This window comes from Temnothorax longispinosus, chromosome 3, assembly GCF_030848805.1.
Source record: "Temnothorax longispinosus isolate EJ_2023e chromosome 3, Tlon_JGU_v1, whole genome shotgun sequence".
Taxonomy (NCBI): domain Eukaryota; kingdom Metazoa; phylum Arthropoda; class Insecta; order Hymenoptera; family Formicidae; genus Temnothorax; species Temnothorax longispinosus.
Window position 1 is genome coordinate 11196116 of NC_092360.1, and position 26609 is coordinate 11222724.

The window sequence follows — 26609 nt, forward strand, 5'->3', positions numbered from 1 at the left end:
GAAATTTTTCATCGCTGCGGCTCCACGACGACGAAGTTCGGTAAATAAAAACGAAGAGTAGGGCCGGCGTTTGGTCGCATCGACAATATAAGCGCCGTCGCGACGGTATTACGCTTGGTGAATAAGAAGTTTCTTATATCTCGAAGCACGGAATTGCTCTCTAATTACTTTTGTACATTTTAAACATTTATACATTTATGTATTTCTGTATAGGTACAGTTGACCGCGATATGTTTCAATCGTCGAAATTCAGCACAAAAACTATAGAGACGACGACGTGAAATTATTAATTCTCAGTCTAATTTCGCCACCTTTGAAGTCTTAATGAGCGAATGGCTAGATATCATGACACAGTTAAGTTTTATTTAAAATTAAAGCCGCAGCCACGTAGGACAAAGTTAATTATGTTTCAGGTTTTGTAATTAACTAATCAAATATGGATATTTTGGATGTGTCACAAAATGTAGGGATTAATCTGCGTGTTGGCATCGTCTAATTTGTCATAATTTTGCAAATTAATTTTCATACCTTTGTTACATAACTCATATTTCTTTTTTCACAAAAGCCAAATTGCGACAGTGCAATGTAAGGACGAGAATACTAAAATGTAGGAATATATCTTTGAATATAAAAGAGAAGATTAAAAAAGAAAAGCTGTAGCTCGAATATATTCCACAAAAATAAGACGTAATTTTATTTGAAAATTATACATCTCCTTTAGTTTTACGATTGTCTTGACTTCTGTAATATTTTTGAATTGCAAGGAATACATCGATGACAGATCTCCGAATTGTGATTTTATCAGCATGATATGTACGATTGCAATGACTGATATTTGCTCGATCGAACTTTCCGTCTCGGGGCAATATTATCGCGATATCGTTTTCCAGCACTTAGCACTTTACAGTCGAAGCCATAAATTGCATGTCGTAACGTTTACACATGGTAGCGACACTTTAACTCGCCTACGCCACAAAAGTAGTTTTATAGCCAAGTGCGCTATATTAATAATAGACATTGCCATTATTAATAGCGTACTTGGCTATAAAATCGCTTCTACGTGGCGAGAAAAACTACCCGCCTGTTCTGTTCCGTCCATGCATTTCGTGACGAATTACCACCGTGAAAATTGCAGAAATGAGGACGTGAAATTCCTTTTTGATTTGCCACTGCAAATATTGCGACCTTTACAAGCGATCGATAGCTACGTATGGTCAAATATCTATTTTAGGTACTGCTCTTCCCTGGCAGTATCGCGTTACGTGTTTACACAGTTGAGTAACAAGCCCGTGTCTGCGAGAGCGACATGGAGACAAATTATTCGAGAAAAAAAAAAACGGCGCCAAAGATCAACTTATATGTCGCATGAGAAAAGGAGCCTAAATTTAAAAAATAAATATATATGTAGGTAGTATAACATTTTATACAAGTTATTCTTATACATTGCAAAATCCAAGTGTGTTATTTTTACACGCATAAATAACGTCTAAAAATAACACATTTTAACTGAAGCTCTTTTTACATGTTTCTTACGTCATTTAACACGTTTAATCGTATTAAAAAAGTTGATACATTCAGTCGTTAAATGGCGTGATTTAAAACGGCAAGAAATGTATAAAAAGAGCTTCAGCTAAAATAACACCCTTCGATTTGCAGTATAGACTTCATTTCTTTTCGTGGTATTAATTTACCTAATTTTAAGTCTTCTTCTATTTTCTCTGATGATAATCTAATGATAAGGAATAGAATGATCTACAAATAAATGACAAAAATAGTTAAAACAATTAGATGAAAGATAAAAGCCGACAATCTCAGAATACCCTAGACGTCCCGTATCCTCTTTTATTCATCTATACCTTCCAATTCGGACAAGTCTATTCATCTAATTCTAAAATATCTAAATGAGACAAGTCGAGTCACGTCGAATATCGTCGTCCTTACATTCGCCATTGTACCGAAAGCGGTGAGCGTCCGATACACTTAATCTACTCGCATTGGCGGTACAACGTTTCGTTAAAAGGGACAGTCAGTCCGCGGATAATGCGGAAACGTCGTCGCGAGCACAATGGGCCACGGCCACTGTAGAATAGTGTAGAACAAACGAGGGAAAGACAAAAGAGGCCGCGCACGGACGCACCACGGATCGTTTTCTCCTCGTACAAGCGCGCAAAACTGTGTCGTGCGCCGCGGCACGTTTCGCGTGGACGACAATGCGACTATATGCGACGCGTGTGATGCGGATGTCAATGCGAACCGCCAATGCAACCGCCGATGCAACGACGTGGCGCGGCCGGACGTTCCGGTGTTAATTCTTTGTGGTCGCCGGCGCTAAAGGCACCAGATCGGTCGCGCGATAATGTCAGTTGCGCTATAAATATTCTTCACGTGCGCGTTTGTCACGTACAGGATCAACGGTTGCAGATGTATTCCGTTGTACGCGAGGCGCAGCAGCCGTCGCTGCTTTTGCGAGTTCCGGCGAGATCCTCGTGATTGAAATTCATGCACGATTGTACGTGTATAGTCCTAAAGTTTGCAGCAGTCGCGACGGTCGTGAATAATTATAATAATAATATTATGGAAAGCTCTTAGCTTTCCATAAAATAAATTGATTATAAAATAAATGGGAGCGTTTACTTTCAATGCTTTTATCAGATTTCCATAATGATAGTCATAAAATAAATTGAAACGTCTTTTATTATGAAGAGACGTAACGATGTTACGTAGGGGTGCAATATTTTCACCGTACTTTAAAGTAATAAAAATGTTTTTTAATAAAAATCTTTGTTGCCATTATCTCGTGCATTAGAACGATTTGTGAAACTTGAATGAAAATTTATTTGAAGATTGAATCACTTCCTCTTTATCATTCCCCTTCATAATAGAGCAGTTAATAGAATAATTATTGTAATGAATGACTTCCTAATGATAACGGTTAACCATTATCACCGCGAGGTTATTGCATTCGTGACCTTACAGTTTTACTTTTTTATAAGTACTGTCGTTGAAATTCGCTCTTAATGATGTCTCTAACAATAAGAGGAATACAACTGTGGGGTCAAATATGTTAATTCTTTAGTAGCAATCTCGTTTAATTGCCGAGTTTGCGAATAGCAAACGTAACAAGAAAGTAAGAAGTGAGTTTATTAGCAATTATAATCTCCCTGCCATTCCGAGCCCCAGCGCTAGCTTCTTCCTCGCATCGTTATCTGTTGCTGTTAAGGAACACCATCACGAAATAGTCACCAGATACGGATTATAAAAATCGATGACGCAATTTTTTTCAGGCAAATTTTCTCAATTTATTTACCGAAGTTCCGAGAGATCAAATTCTTAAAACACAAATGCAAAGAGAAAAGGTACATCAGCAACTATAATATCTCCTTCGCATCTGGAGCACGATCGATAAATTCCTTCTGGCGAGATTCGTCGCGGGTTTCTCTATAGGTCGTTAAAACTTGCAGCGAAAGAACCTTCCTACGATTAATATACAGTGAATGTGTGTGTCTACCATCTCTTAGCAACAGTTTAAAGCGTTCGCCAAGATGAAGAGAGAGAGAAAGACGGGCATGTAATTTCTTCTCGAACGAGAACTTTGGAGTTTGCGAATGCGGCGCATTAACTCGAGTAGCGGTTTGCCATGGAATAATCGACGACTCTCCCGAAACTCGAGCACGTATAAACACGCCGTGGCGGCCCTCCGTTAATCTTCATCCGCGCGCTTAATCTCGTAAATAGCTGCCAGCGGACCAGGTCGCGACTTCGTCGACGTTCAGTCGGCGCCACCGCCACCGCGAAGCGCGCTGGCGTTAATTACGTTTACGTGTTTCACATTTTCGTATTACGTTCGCGAACCACGCGGAGAGCGGAGTCGACCGCTCTTTTGTTACCTAACGCGCGATGCGTCATCATATCACCCGGTACCGGCCATTAAATCAGCCGACCACGAGCAATCGTCGATTCCCCAAGCCAGTCACGATCGCGGCCGTTTCCTCCTCGTCGAAACGATCCCTCGGCCCACCCTTTCCATCTCCGTTCTGACGTGGAACGAGTGAGTTTCTCATAATTCCATCCGCGTATCGACTGAAGCTCATTACGACATTACTCGCGCGTCAACGTCGGCATAATGATTAATTCTTTCTCCGCTATCGTGGTATACATGCATGTGTTACCTGTAAGTATTACACGAAGGGGATCAAGGTTGCTGAACATTCTTTTATATACGATACTTATATGACTTTAGAATTAATCGAGATCCTCAAGCTTTTTTTAAATTTAATTAACTATTTACTATAAAATTTTAGTATTGAAGTGTTATTGCATTAATTTTTCTTCGATATTTGCATTTTACGTATTCGACAGTGATAAAATTAACAATTAATCTGTATGCATATTGCGTTTTTAAAGATCTTAGCAACGAAAGAGTTGAACATCTTGCTTATACATTATTTGTTCAGATAAAGTAGAAAGGCATTGATTTCTGACATTTTTATCTGCACGAAAGTTCGATATCACTTTGTGATGAAAATTATGTGGGAGACTTATAATATTTTACGAATTAATATAATATTAAAATATTACACTTTTTAATTATTCGGAGTTCCTTTTTAGTCAACTTTAGTTATAATTAATTTTGTAGCTAAAATTACTTGCTATTTATATCATTTTAGTCAGGTTTAATTATAAATCCCTTTATCGGAGATGGATCGAGGTTACACTCGTAACCCTACATTGAACCCGTCGCTATAAGTGGCCTATATATTTTCCTTCCTTTGACCCTAAGTAAAGCTGATGAAGCAAAAACTTAAAATTATATCACGATTATAACATTAGAGGAAATAATAGAATTAATAAATTTTTTTAGAAAAAGTTTTTTTTATTTATTTTAATATAATTTTTATAGGATACACTATATTCTCAAGAAATGGAAAATATTTTTATGATAATTGGAAAAGATATACATAAACCTAATTTATGAGATAGATCTTAAGGAAAGAGAATATCAAAACATATTTTATTACTTACAATAGAAATGATATAATAGTCTAATTAATCTGAGATTAAATACATATTCTGCAAATAGCTACTATATCGAATAAACCGAAAAAGAATCATCAAGCGATTATTGTGATATAAATTACTGCTGTATATAAAATAGATTAATATAAATTTTTTATAATAAAATGTTTCTAGTCACTCTCGTAATTAAATACGGATGCTTATTTCTGATAAATTCCCCCAAGAATTGTTGAAAGCATCTTGCTCGTTTGTCTTTCCTAAATAGTGCATGTATGCCTGTGTCATTCGTCATCGTCATCCTGATCACGCATTCGGTTTCGATATCCTGCCATTTATGGCGATGTTACCGACAATTTCGAATTTCGGTCGAGAGTGCAACGATGAGCGTGCGTTGCGTGCATTATGTGCATGCAATATACGGCACACCGCGATATACGACATCTCGAAAATTACGAACACAAAGTCTCTTACCACGTAACAACAGGCAAGAACTTCCGTGTAGCCGTTATCGAGATCGCTTTATATCGCAAGTTGCCGGACCAAGGTATCAATTATATGCATTTTCGCGAAATCTTGCAAGAAATCTGTTAGTCTGCAGGAACATTATATGTTCGTTATCCCATATTATAGACAAAAATGGAGTTTTAATACTTGGTTTCTTTTTTTTTCTGAGAAAATTAGAAACTTATTTCGCAATAAACCTTTCTATTTTTATCTTCTGGAAACATTGATCCATTAATCTGTTTCTTTTTGGGGGGAAAAAAATTAAAGCATTAAAATTTCATTTCACTCAAGAATGAAACGCGGGTAATGAAAGTCATGAAAATAACATTTATTAAAAAATAAAATATTTCCCATTTAATCCTGTAATCAAAAACGTATAGAATTTATCATATGTGTTGATCACGAAAAATATTTTAGTATTTTCATAACTTATTATTACTATAACTTCACATTATTGTAAAATTCTTAAATTCATTAATTCAACTATTGAATATTTTAATATTAATAATTTACCTGTTAATATTGCAATAAACTATTATTTCCTGATTATTTTTTGTACATAAGAGTGTGTATCGTACAACTTTTATACACAATTATAAATAACAAAATAAAATTGATAATATTTAAGATTAAAATACTCTTATTTCCAAAAATGCTTATACTTATTAAAATACTCTTTGAAAAAGTATTAATTTCGGGATAACAATTTTTACAATACATCTTCATTATTGAGATTATTTAATGAATAACGTTTTTACTAAATTTTATAGTGTGCCGTAATGTGTTAAGACCACTAAGAAATTACAATAATATTGTCCATAAGCATATTGTACTTAGTAGTTAGTAGCACTTAAATTAAACGAAACTTTGTAAAGTTTTGCAAAGATCGATAACATTGACTGTTACGAAGATGAAGTATGCAATCGCCCTGATAAAATATGGAATAGGGTAAAATAAAGTTACAGGAGTAGAAGACATCCAACTATACCTATCTTATTTTATAACCGGCTTTATAACTTGTTCAATGCTGCTAACATAATTCACCAATATTTCATATGCGCGGCGCGCGAGAAGGCTAGCTCAGACTTGTCGCGCAGAAGGTTTTATCGTTCGTGAAAAGCGTGGTAGTGCATGGTGGGCGAAATCGTTAATCTAGACATATAACCCGAGATTGAAAATACACATTAAGATGAAAGCTGCGAGACTTTACTTCTTCAAATACGGAGCGAAATAATATGAGATAATTTCTACTTCTGGAAATTAAATTATTTGTCTAAATTGATTATTCCGTTCATCTGCGCCGACTGCGCCTAGAAATTAAATTGATCGTCTAAATATAAATTGGTAATCCTGTTTATTGCGATGAAAAGTGTTTTTAATAGCTGCATCGAAAATTTTACATTTGTTCTCACGAAATGTTTTATTGATTGTTGCAGATATCAAAATGGGTTGTTTCGGGAGCAAAGACAAGTTGAGCAAAGAAGATATGGACTTCCTTAAGTCGCATACGCGATACGACGAAGCGACCATAAAGGAATGGTACAAAGGTTTTAAAGTGAGTATCGAGAACTGCTGAATATCATGCTAGTTGTGAGTGCTGCTGAGTTATGGGTCGAAAATTAAATTGAATGCTTTGTTAAATACGCAATTGTGATGATTTCGTGTATTTCGTAGCGACCTCAATTTTTCTCCGTACATTCTCACTGTAATCGCGTCCTATGATGTATTATGGCGGTGATGATAAAAGACACTTGAAAGTGCTTTGTTGAGTGATGAAAAATTATTCGCACAAACTCTATATCTCCAGCGTTGAAAGAATTGTTTTCATTTCTATCTTTTGCTAAGAGCTTTACTTTCATTTGTGTGATCTATTGAATATAGAATTCTTAGGCCATTTTAGTATTTTTATTGTTTATCTGTGCGTAATAACAATAACGAGTACGATACATGATGAGAAAGGACATGAGTTTGCTCATAAATAAAAAATAAATAACGTTTATTTACAATTATAGTTTCTTTCTAAATTTTCTTTGATGCAGAATAATAGATATATCTTAACAGTTTTTACACGACGAATAAATTATATTATATTCGGTGTATTATTAAATTACTCTGCGCGATTGTTAATTCTTTTTTATTAATCTATGCTTTTTAAATAACTTTTTATCACATCTCGTTACTTGATTTTATTGTAGATTTGTTTTTTTTTAACATTTAGCATATATGTTATGATAAAATATTGGAGAAAAAAATTACATTTATATTGAGATTTATTATAGACATTTCGTGACAAATATAAATGGGTTCCCAACTGTAATGCTTCATTGAAAATGAAAGCGTATGGATAAAAAGGGAAAGATATATATAAACTAGAAAATTGATTCATTTTCTGAATGTTCTGGAAATATGAATAAGAATATTTCATGATTTCCTGTTGTATTAAAAGAGAGTGATAATTACCATTAATGGCTTGTGCTTGTTCAACGTAATCACAATAAATAGAAAATTACTGTTTATATTTATGAACGTTTATGTGAATAAAATTGATGCAAATTCGTTAATAAATGCAACATACACATCTGTGATACGTCAGTTGGAATAAATATGCAGCCACCCGTATGCGCAATTATGCCACATTAAATATGCTGCGCGATATTTCACAAGCATGCGCGGCCATGTAACTCTCGCGAAAGCTCTCATTTCTCGTAAGGAAACAGTGAGTGGTTATACAAAATCATAAAGGGTTTCCGGTTATGAAATTTCGTAAATGAGAATTTCTAGTTAAATTACAACATGTTCATTCATAGTTTATTCTTGAAAATCTGAAACTTAATTTAGGTGCAATAACATTTTTTAGAAATATTTTTAACAATTTAATAAAGTTTTATAAATATAAATTTGAATATAAATCATACGAAGGTTCACGGTTAAATTTCATAAATAAGAATTTGTAGTTCAATTACAACATATACCTATATCAACAAAAAAATCTTTTCATTCATAGCTTATTTGAATTGAATACGTTTTATATAAATGAAAGGTATTCGATGATGTTATGACATTATTTGTCTAATTACGTTGCGAAAAGCTTTGTCACATCTTATTAATAATTTAAAACTGATATGTGGTATGATTAATAATTTAATATTACATCATTATGATATATTACGATATATTATTTACCTATTGAAAAATAGTCGTGTGAGATGATACCGAGGCTAATTAATTCAATGTATGATATTTTATTTATTCATTACATAGCAATTATTAATTTATTCGTTACATATTCGACGTCTATGAATAAACCACGTTGACACGATGAGTTTTATGTAATACGTATTTTAAATATTAAATAAATTGAAATTGTCATTCTTTTCGTACATGACAAATTTGACATTTAGTTTATTAACATTTAGATCATTGTTAGATCTAATTAGAGCGTTATTATCTTATAGAACACATTATCTCATTCATACATTTATACATGGCATTCGCGAATAATACGTATATACAATATATAATATGGCATGTCATGTAGTATAAATATTTATTCAACATCGATACAGTTCAGCATTGCTTGAGGCTGTCTTTATAATATTGTATACATATAATTTCATACAATTACGTTATTATATTACAACACTATCGTGTAAACATTCGTTATCTCATTATATGTATACATCAATCATTGATGCATATGAAATGCATTTAACGAATATGCAGAATGCTACAAAATGATATCTTGCAAGAGTCACTCAAGTCTGAAATTAAGAATCGATTAATTTTCAAGTATTAACACATAGCGTCAAATTTATAGATATAGACACGATAGACAGTACCGTATCGCCAACAAGATTTTCAAGCGAGTATTCTTGCGAGATAAATCAATTTAGATTACGAAGGTGAGGGGAACTGACTCGCACGAACTGTGACGTGAGTTGCATCGGGAGTGAGACGTGACGTTTTCGCGGAAGCAGCTAATCCCGCGGAAAAGTTACTTTCTCGAACAGTTTAAACGCGGATCCGTCGTCGACCGGACTAATTAAACTGAGTTGAGTCGTTAGAGTGGACGTTCCGCAATTTGGTCGCATTGCACAGCGGCGGCTCGTTGCCCGCGCATCTCCCTCATCGTGTGATTTGCAATGTGTCCTACACGCGACTTCGTCAAGTCTGTGGATTGAAATAAATGAAGACTGATCACACCACATATCGACCTTGGTGAGAAGAAGGAGATTGAAAAATATCCCAATGCGGAAGCGACGCCGCTTGATCGCCCGTTCGCTCGTTTTGTAAAAAGGCTGGAACGAACGGTGCTAAATCAAGGCTAATCTGATACGAAGGGAGAGAGGACACTGAAATGATGCGATTTTTTTTCTCAGGGGTTCATATCTTGCGTTCAACCGGCAAGACAAAGATACTTATCCCGCGATCGATAGAATTCGCCGCGGGGATGAAAGTCTTACTTTAGTCAAATCGGTTGATTTAAACGCAATATAATTTTAGCATAGTATTTTTATTCAGACTGATTTAATGTATATCTCTATATTTAATAAAAATCTCCACATATTTAATAAATTTTATACTTAAGTGTATGAAAAACATATTAACGCGAACACTCTTACTTTGGTATGCACATATAAGAGCTATTTTCGTTGAAGTAAATTTATCCATCTGGTTATTACGCAAAATATAATAGCATTTTAAGCAACTTATTTTCTATGTTAATATAACATGTTTAATTTTTTTGTTTTCAATTGAACAAATGTTAATGTCTGTATAAAATAGCATTAATTAAATAAGAGAGAAATAAAATTTTGAAGAGTAAACCATAAATGTGTAAAGAACAAATAATTGCGATAATTAACGCAATGCGATCTAAACTTGTTACTCGTGTAGATACTATATTGTAGCTATATAATTATATATGTATAATTATATTTTAGGAATGAAAAAAAGATGGAGCAAGAAATATGATAAAAAACAAAGGAAATTTTTTACTGAGCTCTATCGTATACATTTACAAGTATATTAATAATAATCAAAGGGAGATTTATTAAATAGGAATAAAATAAGATTATCTAAAAATTATAAATTAGATAGAGATATGTTACACATGTAACATTAGGAAAATTTTATAATTCAGAGAATTCACTATTTTGTGTCCTTTCGAATGTTACAGCAAGACTGTCCTAACGGCAGGTTAACGCCGGCGAAATTTGTCGACATGTATAAAATGTTCTTCCCGTCCGGCAACGCGGAAGAATTCTGCGACCACGTGTTCCGCACATTTGACATGGACAAGAACGGCTACATCGATTTTAAGGTGAGTACCATAGGTTTTTTTGTTTGAAAAGACACGAATTGGCGCAGACTGCTGTAATGAGGCGTGTAATGACTACCGTGCCCCCCGGTGAATCTTCCAAAGAGGATACGCGCACTTGTCACCACGTCGATCATTCCGCGCGATTAAACACGATCGTACGCGACAAAATCCGCGCGTCTGATTGACTCGGGGAAACGCATTTAGACTCCGCAATACTTCCATTCGAGAAGAGAAGATCGCGTTTTCATGACGTGGAAATATTGTGAATTAGATCAACCGGCGCGACGATATGGGGAATCCGCGAATATTGGAAATTCGAATTGTCAGGCATTGTAAAATCTATATAATGCAATGAGAAAAACGATTGGACAACAATAAGATGGTAAAACGATGCGCTAAAATACGGGGAGATTTTCATCTAGGTAACATACGAGAGCGCGCAAAGAAAACGCGAGCGACACTTATATCCGATTACGCGCTCGACAAACGCTCGACGACGTAAATCCTTTCCGAGATTTTAGATCGCATATTCTTTCGTTATACCCGGTTGTTTGTGATTGCGAATTTATATCCCTCATAATCCGCTTAAGCCGTTAATAACGCGTTATTTATATAAGTACAGCCCAGCTCTCCGTCACTTTCCGTCGTCTCCCGTCTCGCTCCGTAGCTTCGTAACCGCCTTGACTCAAACTCGAAATCCTCTGAGAGACGTGCCTCACGTCACACGTGGTCTCCTTACGTTTGCAAACCCAGCGAGCAGATATATTCTCGGCCACCATCAGGTACGCTGCTCGGTAATTTAATATAGTTTCAAAGCCAAAGGTGCGACGCGTCGTGTTCGCCAGCCGGCGAATAGCTATTTGACATCTGACCCGAATACGCCGAGTAAAACCCTGAGCTTTGTCTAAAGTCATGCTTTGTGAGGTGATTTCGCATCGCATCGCTGATCAAAGTCATCCTGGAGCGACTACATGATTCGCCATAGGAAGGCATCCTTCGAATGCGAACGACGCGCGACTTTTCTGTCTCACCGTATCAAGAATCATCTTGTCTTTTTGTCTTCATCTCAGCTTACCCTTCGCTGTGTCGTTTTTTCTCTTCAAATAACGCTACGCGCCATTCTCGACGCGATCCCTATATAACTAATTATAAAAACTTAGTAATATGTTAATGTTTGATCGTAATTTTTTCATCTCTTAGAGATAATCTGAGAGAGAAAGTAAAAAAATAGTAGGTAGACAGGTAGACTCATGAAATATGTAAAATCGACATAGAAATTATGAGAAGTAAGAGAAAATATGTAATATTGTAACTTTATTAAATTGATATTTATCATAAAAGGATCTAAAAGTAATAAAAATTATATATCCATTGTAGGAATATCGTGATATTACACATTATATAGTCATTCTCTTATTCCTTTGCTTTGATACTAGTATGCAAGAAATAAGGCAAATAAAAGAGAGAGAGAGAGAGAGAGAGAGAGAGAGAGAGAGAGAGAGAAATAGTGAGAGAGAAAATTATTCGTGCTTTGAAATAATATCGGAAATTCTATATTACGTATATTCAGAGTAATATAGAATTTCATATAACATGTGTATAAAATAAATTTTAAAATTTCAATATAATGTTCTCTACAATAATTGCGCGTTTAATTTAATTCATACTGCATTATTGTTATTGGTGATATTGGGAAATAATATAATAATAATGTTTATCTCATTGTACGAAACGCGCGTGTTAGAAAAAACGTTAAAATATATGTTACGACATATTTGGCAAAAAGTTAATCGTATATATTGATTGTATATCTAGAGCTTTATCTTTGTCTAGTTTAATCGTAGATATTGAATATGGAGTCTGAAGCGTTTTATAAGGTTTCAGGTTAAACATGTTCCGTAAAATTCTATTTTCTGTTTTTAACATATTATCGCGCTATACACTAATCATCTGCTCAGCAAAGCGTATTACGCGAATGCGTTTCTTTTAACATCAGAATTATTGGAGCGAACTATCTTCAAGATAATTTCATGTTAATGTGTAAATTATTCATTCACCTAAATCAAGACTTGTATATAAATATTGTTAAGCTGATAAATTATTTATTTCTTACTTTACCTTAGGAGTTCTACATTATGAAGTTCTACTAATATATCAAATAAAATGATATAATTTGTAATTACACCGTTTGATAGTATTTCATTAACAGTATTTCATTAATATAATATTTCATTAATAAAAATTATATATTATGAAAAATTATTATTTCAGTATTAAATATGAAACTTAATCATGAAACTTAATTCTCGACTTAAAGTTGTACGAAAATACAATTCGCTTATAATTAATCGAAATACAAAGATTGTTATCGAAGCTTGTTATTGAATCTGTTACTAAAATACAGGATTTGTTATCAGTTAAGTCTGTAATTTATTAAAAATAACTAAAATTTAAAATTTGTTACTTGAAACTAATTGAAATACTAAGTTTAGTATTTATTTATATTTTTTTAACGCTTACGAACATTATATGTAATTCATGGTATTAAATCGCCGCTAAATCGAAGCAGTTTGTTTCTTTTGTAAAGTTCTTTTTTAAATGAAAAACAGTCATTTGTTTTCAATTCCCTCGTTTAAAATTTTATTCGAAAGCAAACAGAAGATAGATAGTGTGTAATACATAACATAAATTATTCAACAAAATAGGAATACGAATGACTGCAATTTTATAAATTATATTTTATTGTGAAAATAATTATAATTGCTTTCTTTTTATTTGAAACATTGCAGAAGTAAACACAATAATGAATAAATCATTGTCCGAAGTCTTGGAAATATCGAGCACGCGAAACAAGCCAATCTACGTTCCAAATCATGAATATACAAACTTTGTCCGAGCAGTCCATCGACGCGGACATTTAATACCTACCCGGCGAGTTGTAGATGCAATCTGCCTCGCGCCTGTATCTCTCGCGGTTGTACAACACTCAAGAAATTTTGCGTTCAGATGGCGAAGTTTCGCCGGAGTTTCACCAATACGTAAGCTCCATTGTAACTTCATCGCGAGCTGAAGTTCTGTTTGTGTACAGCATGTACGCTCGCGTAAGCTCTAAGCGACTATTATTCTGATATTAAGTAAACCCGCGATGAGACGTGCTCCTTGCATTATATTGCTATGAATATTATCGCTGCGCCGGTGAGAAAGACATTTTGCAATCTTCAGCATGTAGCTGAAAATATTGCGAGCTTCACCGATAAGCCGGGGGACACGAACCAAACGTTGCAGCGTTGGTGGTCTTTCCATTTGATTCTCCTTATCATGTCGAGACGAATAGCTATTTATATATAATAAAAACTCGTTCTCTTTTCTGTGGACGCTCTGTTCATCGCGTTCTCTTTGGATATGATAATATCAGTTTTCTTGCCACCCGTTTTTCTTCGAGGAAAATCCGGGCAAAGTTATCATCTGAGTTTGACTCTCACGATATCGTCCAAATGGAAAGAACTTCCTTCGATGGTGACGTCTTCCAGAACGTCAATAATAATAGGGGCAGTAATAAGCGATAGATTTTATGGAAAGAGAATATATGTCTCTTCATCAGTGAGAAGTTTTATAGCGTCGTTCGATGACACATGAAGTTGATTTTGACGAATTGAAGCTGGAAATCAGTTTTTTTATTTGTTATCTTTATTTTCTATTATTTATTAATCTTATTAAATGCTGAAAGAGAGAGAGAAAGAGAGAGAGAGAGAGAGAGAGAGAGAGAGAGAGAGAGAGAGAGAGAGAGAGAGAGAGAGAAAATAGGTCTTTTCTTTTATCTTTTCTAACTAAGTGCAACTTAAAATATCTAAAATTATTACTCTTTGTATATTTTTTTATTCTTACGAATAGAATTTAACTTATATTTATTTCATTTTTGCGCTTCTCGATGCTGTGTCTCTTTTATTTTGGAATCAATAATTTTTAAATTAGTTTTAGATGTTACTGGAAGATATCGACTATGGTACAAAATTTTTGCTAACGTGTGCGATATTTATTTAAGTGACGTAAGCTGTTGTCGTCATGATTTTGTTGAAAGTGTATGTAGTGTATGCGACTTCAAATTCTTGCATAAGCCTCACAATACGCATGCAAATACGTGTCAATATATTTTTTGTTTTTAATATGATTGAGAGTGCACTCTTGTATTGTTAATAATTTTCATCAAGACGTATAATTTTCAACTGCGAACTTTCTCTAATTAAACTTCCGCAACTTTTGCGGGGAAGGAGTAATGAACTAATTCAAGCGTTTCGCACATTGAAAAGCCATTAGAGATTTAGCCAGAACTTCCGGCAGTTTAAACTTTATTTCCCGAACAATTCCGACGGAACGATGATAAATGACAGACGGGTCAGCTATCTTGGCGTTCGTGCAACTTTTCTTATTTAGAAAGACCTCGAATTCCGTTTACATTCATCGTCTTTCCTCTGGACAGTATCTGAAATCTCGGGGAATCGAAAACACCTCCGTTCTGCATAAACGGTGCTTTGCACTTTCTCAGTGTATCCAAATATATTACGAGTGACATGACAAATATTCTTCGATGTCCAGGACGTTGATATATTCCTATGTTTCTTTGTGAAGGGGTTTACACGGGTTTATACGGGTTTATATGGGTATCTTCTGTATTTCTGCCGAAAGCTGCTCGATATTAAATGCATGCAATGTTTCACATATGGCTTACTTATACAGAAGATATTTTCCAGTTTTGAATGTTGCTTGGCTTTTTGTATTAAAGTATATAATCTTTTTAAAAGAAAACAGATTTTTTTAAATCAGTTCACGAATATATATTAAAAAAATTACTTGTTATGAGATTAAAGATCCATATCTCTTATGATGTTAAATTAATATTGTAAATTATTAAAATAAAATACTTTTTTAGTTTATCTTATACGTTATTTTATATGTAGAAAATATGTTACATATCGCAATCATCATTTCTTTTGATCCATTGAAACAGAATATTTGATATCGAACAAATTTTGATTAAAAGCAAAGAAAGTCTCTATATTTCATACATGTATATGAATACTCAATAGTTTAAAAATAAAAAAGTTATTTGATTAATTGATAATTTAGCCAAATATATAATATATATACTCTTTTGTTACAAACGAACTAGTGCTGCAGTTTCTCTACTGTCTGAGAATTTACGAAGATTTCAAAGAGAGTACGAGCTTCATTCACGCCTTTCCCTTGAAAACTTTTCGCGCGGCGTACCGTGTAATTGCATTGTTGCACTCGGACGCACCATTTGGGACTGAAAGTTAACTCGCTAAAGACTTATCTCCAAAGCTTATTTCGAAAGGACATTTTGAGAGTGCGATCTCTAACTTTATCCTGTATATCTGTATCTTAAAGGTAAAGAATCGTATCTCCAGTTTTTTGTCAAAATGGAGTTAATACTTTTTCCAGTATACTAGGAGCTTAAATTGTATAATGGTAAAGGGTGTTTATTATTACTGTCCATTATTATTATTATTAGTTCCTGAGGTATTATATTTAGAAAAAGTTTATAGTGTCTTAATTTTGGTCAGGTACAGCACGTGACAGTTGTTCTATTAAACATGTTGGTTAAATTATCGTATTTTATTAAAAACTCAATAAATCAAATTGCTACTCTTATTTTATATCTAAAAAATACACCATTTCCCAATTTAAAACTTCAAGCTCTGTTTTTTCTAAAGGACCCCGCAACGGTCATGGGGGGTTTTGGCTCCCAGTTAAATTTAACAATAATGTAGGATAATTTAGTTCATAAAATGCTGATGAAAAGTGTCTATAGGCAAAAAGCCCAAAAATGGACAGTTTCCGAGATATAAGTCATTAAAGAGTGAAAAAATGAGAGTTTCAGGTTTCAGCTAATGGCAACAGGCTGAATGCCATGCTTTCACTAAAACATTTACTTGATTGCTGGATGAATTATACTTATGCACAGTATGCGTGTTCACATAGTCAAGTCAATGTTCAAACCATACGTAATATAATGTCATTGCATCGAATGACATGTATGCAACGTATATAGCAAGCAAGAATCATTTACTTATTTAATGTTAATTTTTGCAATGTATGAAAAGTACAATATAATACTACTAAACCGACTTGTGAATTACAGTTATTATTGTACTTTTCATACATTGCAAAGATTAACATTAAATAAGTAAATGATTCTTGCTTGCTATATATGTTGCATACATGTCATTCGATGCAATGACTAATGACATATTACGTATGGTTTGATCATTGACTTGACTATGTGAACACGCATACTGTGCATAAGTATAATTCATCCAGCAATCAAGTAAATGTTTTAGTGAAAGCATGGCATTCAGCCTGTTGCAAACTGCCATTAGCTGAAACCTGAAACTCATTTTTCCACTCTTTAATGACTTATATCTCGGAAACTGTCCATTTTTGGGCTTTTTGCCTATAAACACTTTTCATCAGCATTTTATGAATTAAATTATCCTACATTATTGTTAAATTTGACTGGGAGCCAAAACCCCCCATGACCGTTGCGAGGTCCTTTATAAATAATGGAGATACGATTCTTTATCTCTAAGGCTCTAAGGTAAACAAATACATATTGGGTGCTTACGAAGAAGCGCTCGGAGTTAGCTCGGGGTTAGATTTTGGTATAGCACATGTTACGTGCACTATACCAAAACCTAACCCCGAGCGCCTCTTCGTAAGCACCCATTATTCACTCTCGTTTCATATATTGGTGCATGATATTTTGTATTTCCATTCCATTCTCTTTAGTACTGAGATAAATTATAATACGTATTCCAACAATTCGGCTGATATTAATTTCTCGTTTAATGGCAGGATATCAATTTGCTTGCCCGCTGCTTCATGATTATACAAGCTGCAAAATTGCAGTAAATGGGGGCCAGTAATATAAAGTTAAAAAATATTACGGATATATCGCTATAAATTATTATTAATTTATTTGTGTTATCATTACCAATAATTGCACATTATACTTGAATGATATTGATAAAACACTAGTGAACATTCATTCTAAGTGTAAAGTTATACTTTATGTCAGTTTTATGTTCCACACGAGATAGCACATGATGCATCACCTCTTCAGGAAGAACAACTTTCTAATAACTTTATTTATTCTTGCATGATAGAAATATGACATTATAAAACATGCTATTGGTAAAAAATCTAAAACGAATGTTTTCGAGTTTCAGTTTTGCGTTACGCATTTGCGATAACGTTAAGCAATTTTTATTTATATCTCGTTGACACACGGTCATGATTTATTCGTAAAACTAAAGTCATTAAAAACGTTTTAAAGATTTTTCTGAGAGAACTTCGAGTTTTACGTGGAATATGATTACACAAAATGTTCAGGGTGTTCACTTACGTTGCGGTAAAGTAAAAGGTCATATTATACGTCACGTAACCCGTGTGCAAGAAAAAAGTGTATGTTTTACAGAAAGCTTTTCTGTACTTTCATGTCCGTCCTTGAATCACGAACAGGCTTGACCTTTTCGTTTTTCTTAAAGAGCGCTCGATCGCGATCCTGAGGTTGCATTTCCATTAGTGTCCATTCGGCAAGGTCCATTTTGAAAATCCACTTCGGAACGTTCGTGTTCGAAGGAACATTTCTCAATGTTTGAAGTTGCTTAGTTTTGAAGCGTACGTTCCTTCGATACTTCGTACCACCGCATTCTTGTGCCCTTTTCTTGTTTTACTCGTTGTTTTCACTTCACGATGAAATATGCTTTAAACTTTTAATAGCTAAGTGTTGAAAGCATAAAGTTTGTAGAACATGACCGCGAAAACATTAATACAAATTGCGGTTTATGTAATTTAAGATTGATAAGCGTGAAAATAGCATACTTATCTTTCCACAAGTTAGGTTTCGTATACTAGTGTTTTTTTTAAATTGTTTTTTTAAAGATTCTTGTATAATAAATTTGTTTCATACTTACAATATTACAATGCACGTTTGAAAATTGTGCATTAAAAGATATAAATTATTCACGTTCAATGGACAAATCGTATTATAACATCAACAGAGCTACATGTATGCAATTCAGTGTATGTGGATGTTATTGGCTATATGGCACACATCATAAAAATATATACATACATGCATTTAAATTTATTACTTGCATTTCATATTATAATTCCGAGAGCACGCAAAGCGTGGACGATTCGAAAGCGCGAATAAAGCTTTAGTGTGATACGATTTTCGTGATTAAAGATTATGATGCAAAAAGTTAAAATAAGCCTGCGGATGCGAGCCTACAGTTCTCCTAAAACACATTCTGTGTGTGACTGCCCTTTTTCAATAATATCAGTTTCAAGACTAGACTCTTGTTCTCAAGATAGTATAGTGAGATATTCGCAACCAAAGAAACGTTTTATCTCAATTAAAGACCGTATATAGAGTGCGTTTGTGCTTCAGATTGTTTCAGTAACAAACAAGAAATGCGTCTTGGATTTTCTGTACTTCAAGGAAATTGCGTTTCGAAGGGTTGATAAATAAATAAAGACATAAAGGGAAAGTCTTTTAACAGTGTTTTTATTTTTAATATTAAGCATTTAATAACTTTATCTAAAATATATTATGAATCTTAGAAGATTCTGTTGAAAATAACACATGAGATATAAGATTTTATTATTTTATATCTCGTCTTTCAAAGTTTATTTCACAAGAAGCTATTTATATAATTTATATTTTAATTAAAAACTACAATAAATACATTTTCCGAGATCATCACGTTGGTGTACTTAAAAACCAAAAATTAGTATATGTTTAATTAAGAATAGGTTGTTAAATTGTGATGATAGGACTAATTTTATATTATTGAATATTTTAATGCGTGATTTATTGAAAATTGTCCTATAAGAAAGTACAAAACTTCTCTGTTAAACGTTTCCAATTGCTCATTTCCAATCATTCATTTTTGAAATATGAATAAAGTTTAAATATCCAAGGATGTCATATATGAACTTGTTACGAGCTTCTGACGATGGTAAAATTGGTGTACAAAATAAAGGTGGCGTGTAAACAAACCAAATTAATGATTGACGGAAATTGCGCGACCCACGTTCTTTCGACTTCCTTTACCTTGACTTTCTTAACTTAACGTGAACGACGTATATAGGGATTTCCGACCAAAGCACTGGTTCTTTTTCCACATCCACATCACGATCCTGCCTAAAGCTGTATACGTGACTCTGAAAATAATAAATACGAAAACTACTGCATGTTATCTAAAAATGTTTACAAAGTCTGAATATTAATTTGTGCAGATGAGTTATTTTACAGGAAGTAATTTGTGAGAAAAAAATAATTAATAGTAAATAATTTACGAGCAAAAAGTTATATTTGGCGACACGTTATTTAAATATCATAACATTATTAGACTCAATCTACTTTCAGCTACATATTGGTGATTATAGATGAGAATAATTTTTTTTAGTTGTTTTCATCTAGACAATAAAATAATCTTATTATACAATTATACAATTAAATAAAAAAATTGTTAATTTTGTCTCTGCTTTATGAATTTAAAGGATATATCACGTAATATGTGGACTATAGTACTAACTGTTATAAGATAGTTTTGATATCTCAAATTAATGAGAAGGTTTAAGTCTGTTCTAGAAACGTTTTACATATTATACGCAGTTTCTCATTTTTTACCAAATCCGCCCTTTTATCGGGGCGTCTGATTGCATAATTTCTCTATGCATTTATCAAGTAACTGTTTTGAATGTCCGCTCGAGGAATACCGATCGCGAGTGCTACTCGGAAAACTCTCCAGGAAAACCACTTCGCTCCAATCTCAACATTCGCCTCGCGTTTATTCTCACGAGCATGGTGTTTGCAAGGCCAGTTAATGGCATCACAAAGATGTTTTCTCTTCCTGGTATCGGTCGTCATTTCTTCGATAATGTCAGAGCTTTTCCACGGGTTCTTTCGTAAGCTTCGCCGGTAAGCTGCATCTAAAATAAGTGTGAGCCTAAGGCTAGTCGCAGAGGGGAAATGGTCCGTTCCTTTTTCCCCTCCCTCTCTTTCTCTTTCTCATTTTCTCCGAGGTCAATACGAGAAGTGACACTTCAGAGGTCAGGTGGAGCAAAGAACCGGCTCGTCCTCCGTCCGCCCTCTTCTCCGCCCTATAAAGCCCTCGTCTCGTTTGTCTACCTCGGGCGGCAGGTGACCCAGTTCTGCCGGAACGTACTGCTCTCTAACGACTTGCTACTCGAAAGGTATCGGCCTGGGGGCGAGTATACCCGCGTGGATTCGACCCGACAAATTCGCTCGACACAATCACGACCGCCATTGTGACGCCGTATCATGATCGCGAGGTTTTACGTTTACGCGATTTTGGGCCGGTAACATCACGCGACGGAGACATGACGCTCGTAAAAGGAGCCATAACTTCGAGATGGTGACGCGTGCGATGATCGATAACACATCTCTGGAAGATATTGAGAGGGTCGTTAACGAGATATGCAAGGAGATATGCAAGACAATTATAAACCTTTACCATTTACAATTTATAAAAAGATCTTTCATATAATAACTCGCAAAATCCATCGCAATGTTATGAAATGAGAACATTGTACAGCTTTTTGTTACAATAATAATTTAACAATAGATATTCCTTTCTATAAGTTTTAGAGAGTTCTTAGAGAACTTGATTAGAACTTAAAGAATTTTTTATTATTTTTTAAATATAGACGTTTTCTTTATGCTTATAAAGTCAGGTTTTATTTTCACATTTCTCGAAAATATAACAAGAAGATAAATTTATGGGAAAAGAATCTAAATTTCAAATTTTTAAATTTAAATTTGCAATTCAAAATATCTATTATATGAAAGTTCTTTATCTCTTTTCAATACTTTTTGCAACTCTTAATATTATTCCATAATCATATGGATAAAACAGAAGAGAATTAAGAAGGCCAAATAATAAATTAATTTTAAATATATATCCAAAAAATGTCCTTATTTTAATTCCTAAAGACTTGAAAATATCTGAGAAGAATCAAGAAATTGTTTTTTATCTGAAACACCCTGTTTAATTCAATGTTTTGATTTTAACATTTTAATCGTTCAACCGAGTCATTTTTAAGATGTTTTGGCATTAAAACGGATTCTAAGCCGATTTCTGCTCGAATCATTGTATTTCAAGTGTAGAGATATTTCTCAGGGCTCCGGCAGAGGGGTGTTTGAATTATGGCATTTTAAAGCCGATTCTCCCTTCGACGCGTATTACAGATACACCTTGGAAAATAGATTTTCGTTTCGCACAAAGGGGAGATTTGTAGCGAGGAAATAAAAGTTTTGATATCGCGCAGCTGATGCGCAACGACGTTACTGATGCGGGATACCATCGGCTTTTGTGTTGCAGGAATTCCTACTGGCGATCGACGTAACGTCCAGCGGCACGCCGGAAGAAAAACTGAAATGGGCGTTCCGTATGTACGACGTTGACGGCAACGGCGTTATCGATATGCAGGAAATGACGAAGATCGTCCAGGTACCGTGACTCATGAATAATGCATGCGCTTCGATTTATCTCCACTTAGTTGCACTCGACCGCAACTCTTCTGAACGGAATACAGAATTTTTCATCACTTGACGTCAGTACTATCGGCATGGTTAATCAATGAGGGGTAGAGAGGAGAATTGATTCCCCGATATATTCCGCAGCCGGTATATATTTATTTATATTAAAAAATGTACGGCTCTCTTCTACGTGTCGCGAGTTCGTAATCTCATGTTTTATTGCACACGACGTCACTACATTTCTCTCGCGATGACTAACTATAAGAGAGATTTGACAATGAATGTAGGAACACAGCAGCGCGAACTGAAGTCGTTTTATCGATATACATGCTGGATTCCATTTTTCTCTTTACATTCGTAAACACGCGATATTTCGGTTCTTCCGTAACGAGATCACATACCACATACCTAAATGATTGTTTTCCATTCGGTCGCGAATAAGTCGACGCTGGTTTGCATAATTAACGCGCGATTGCACGGTAATAAATCAACAACACTGTTTTCCCGCGTCCGTCCAGTGCACCTCTCGGTGGTGCTTATTTACGTCGCATTGAGTGGCGTATGCAGCGAATACCGACGCGCTAATATTTCATGAACGGCCCATTTGCGAGAGAACGGATGTCGACGTAGCCGCGCGGCTATTCCACTCGACGACCGTGCGAGTTTCTCCAGAAACGCCAGAAGCGAGGCTCTTCGTTAAATACAGCTGTCGCGTCTCATTTTTAAATAAGTAATTGAAGTTTCTGTGCCGGTGATGTAGCAGCAGCGGGCGGTATAGCCGAGACGAATGGAAACTTTGTAACGCAACCTTTTGCATAAAAAATTTCCGCAAAATTGCGAGGTCACATTCCCCACACGCGCAGATAAAAGCGCTTTTCAATATTTAAATGGGATCCTGGTCTTTTAGGATTTTAACGTTTACTCGTTTTGCATTAATGTATACAATAATTTTGCAATAATAACTGTAGGCACGATAAAGAGAATTCGAGAGGTCAAAGAACCCATAACGCGAGGAATGGCCAACCGCACGTAGAACATGATCTTTTAATATCGAGAAAATTATAATTTTGTCGCACGCAATTTACATGCGAAGAATATGACAATTTTTAAATTTTAATCATGGCAAGAAACAGAAGGAGTCGTTGCCAAAAATCCAGATCTAAAGATGATCTAATAATAACTTTAAACTTGCTGGGGATATATTTTAGGAAGAACTTGAAATTATTATGCGGAATAAAATCCGAAAATTAGGGCACGAAGATAAAATCGCGGTAAAGAAGCTAATTATCACATTATATATTTGGGTATAAATCCGAGTAAATAGAGAAACTCGCTTGTATGCTAACAGAGCGCGGAAAATCGTGATAAAAATCCGACGATGTATTTCATAAAAGTATTATTATCATAAACTTTATACATTTTAACGCAGCTTTTTATTATTTTATTTTTTTCCAAGTGTATTCTCACAAAGTAAATATGTCAAAATCGTTTTTACTCTGTGCAATAATGTAAATATAATTAATAAATTTATGGGCAACGAAATGTGGAATAGAATACTTGGTAAAAGTTACATGATAGAAAATTAATTAATGCCAATATCCTTTGTCATATAAAAATATGTATTATGATTATTGGAATAACTATATATTGATATTTTACTTTATACTACACTTTATATCGATTTAATTACTACCCATTTAATTACTCTGTGATTAATTACTCTTTAATTATTCTCTAACGAATTTTCATTAATATTAAAATTATATAATATTAATATTATACATATAAGTATTAATATTAAATATTGATATTTTAATATTTTTATTCGATATTTATGTTATATCAGTCCTTTAAAGATTATGGAAGCAAAATACCTTAAATATTTTTAACTTTCTTTCATAAATTGTATACATATTCCTATAAAAATTTTTTTACTCCTAATAAAAGCCGATACCGATCACTTATTATCGAAAAATAACAATTTTTTTCATTCTAAATTTTGAATAATGAAGAAAATCGTCTTGAAAGAGATTAAAGCGTTTTAATTATCGGTAAAAAGTTTCGCTGAAAGAAAATAAAAAGATCTTTAGTCCTTGCTTTGAGATATACGTTATCGTTTTCGTTAAAAAACTCATTGAGCCGCCTAGTCGCATCCGTTAGGATACTCGTCTCCACGCTATTAGAAGTTCGGAACTTCCGCGACGCCACTTCCACGGGAATTCCGGTAACCGGGGCTTTCCGCGCTCAATGAAAATTAACGATGGAATGTTTGCTGAAACTCCGCGCATCCATGTTTAACACTTAACCCGTGAACATCTACATCGCGAAACGCGCGTTTCCTGTAACTCAATTGACCCTACATTCCATTGTCGAAACTCTGAGTATCCTAACAGTTGTTGTTGGTTGCTGCTGATATCTCTAAGTGCATTGTTTCAAAAACGCTGCCGTTTCTTCAGATCAGTCAAATTATGAAGCACCATATATATATGTATAAAAAAAAATATTTATAGATTATTTTTATAGATTTATTTCTATCGTTTGTAGAAATAAAAATGAAACAGATGAAAATATCTTTGCAAGGCAATATTTTATACAATTGCTGAACACAAGAAAAAATAATTTTTATATGAAGGTAACAGCAGCTCATCACAATTATAATTGTTTATTTAATATTACAATTTATATGGTAAACATTGTTATGTTACATTTGAAATTTACGTTACAACGTTCGAATTTCGTATTACACTCTTTACAGGATGATCCTAACATGTAGTTTGAAGATTGATTTATAGCCTTCTATAAACATGCATCGTGTAGGGAAAACCGAAAGAGGATTAATTTTGTTTAAATAATTGTGTTTTGCCGGTAAGTCTACCAATGCGTTTGCGATAAAATTAATCTGCTTTATCTCACGTCTAGCTGCTGAGTGAGAGAATAATAAATTTCGCACATTTATCTCTGTCCGAACGATTTACTGTGGACTAATCGGAAAGAGTACGAAAAAGAAATTCTAAATAAAGAATCACTGGTACGCTTTAGTGGCTCTCTAAAATAAAATATCGGTGCGATGAATTATATTTTTGGGGCAACACGATTTATCACTTAGTCGAGCTTTGCTCAACCGTGAACGCGACACATAAGAAAAATAAGTACATGTGCCACGCACGATTTAATTTCGAACTTATCAATTTCTTGGCCAACTGCAAATGCATTACGCATTTCGTGATAATAAAATTGCTGGTTGCGACAAGTAAAGAGAATTTTTTATTTTTTTTTCACGCTGTTAAAAAACAGCGGTCAATATTTTAATAAAATTCGTATAAACTTATTTGGCAATTATTTTATAAGACTATTAAGATTTAAAATGTGTATAATACTTTAAATAGTTTAAATTAAAAGAATAGAGAACAAATTAAGTTATGTACATATAAAATTGTTATATGTACGTTTTGTCATGCTACTAATTTTTCTATGAATCGTAAACTTTTATTGTTAAAAGGTAGTATATTTTTTATTATGGAAAGAAATTGCTAAAGTAATAAATGATTGTACACTCGAAATTTGTAGCACGTATTTTCATAGTTCGGCAGTATACATTACGTAAAGCGAAAGAAGCTACCGGCTTACCGGTATTAGAAGACTGCTTACCGGCGCGGGCGGTCCATTGAATGCTCATTAATCAGCCGTTTTTGTATGCCTGAGTCGCGTATATAACCTTCGATCTTGATGGATTTAGGACGAACTGTCGTTTAAAAAAACGTGACACAAGAGTTGTTCGTGGTATTCGTGATTTACGACTTTATTGCGTTTATAATGCGTTTATAACTAAGCTAATATGCAAATCTGCATTTCTGCTTAATCTATCTTGACTGCACTTTCTTAGGAAAAATAGTATTTTTGACAAAGAAACTAGCAATATAAGCGTGTCGATTTTTTTAAATTTTATATTTCTCTGTGCGCCGAAAGTGTGTAATATTAGCTTAAATATCATTTATATATTAATAGTTTTATCTTGTCAAGCCCTAAGGGATATATGTATATATATACACACACACACACGTACAAAATTTACCTGATGTATTACGTGAGAAGGTAAGTTGTAAACTAAAACTGCCTTAATCTTCTTACTCCCTAATCAGCTTAACGATTCTCTGTGAACTAGAATTGCTAAATATC

General features: G+C 34.1%; 2 protein-coding genes across 10 annotated transcripts in view; both read left to right on the forward strand.

Moving 5' to 3' along the window:
• Nca (neurocalcin homolog) overlaps positions 1-26609 on the forward strand; it is a 159933-nt gene that overhangs the window by 103371 nt on the left and 29953 nt on the right. The window lies entirely within an intron of this gene.
• Positions 1-26609, forward strand: part of LOC139809641 (neuronal calcium sensor 2) — a 148287-nt gene that overhangs the window by 102685 nt on the left and 18993 nt on the right. For all 8 annotated transcript variants that reach the window (XR_011731148.1, XM_071772703.1, XM_071772697.1 and 5 more), the window contains 3 exons: positions 6957-7075; positions 10700-10843; positions 22276-22404. Coding sequence is in view for 7 of the 8 variants with exons in the window: in XM_071772703.1 (XP_071628804.1) it covers positions 6965-7075; positions 10700-10843; positions 22276-22404 (384 nt within the window). In the remaining variant the exon portion in view is untranslated. The remainder of the gene's footprint in view (positions 1-6956; positions 7076-10699; positions 10844-22275; positions 22405-26609) is intronic.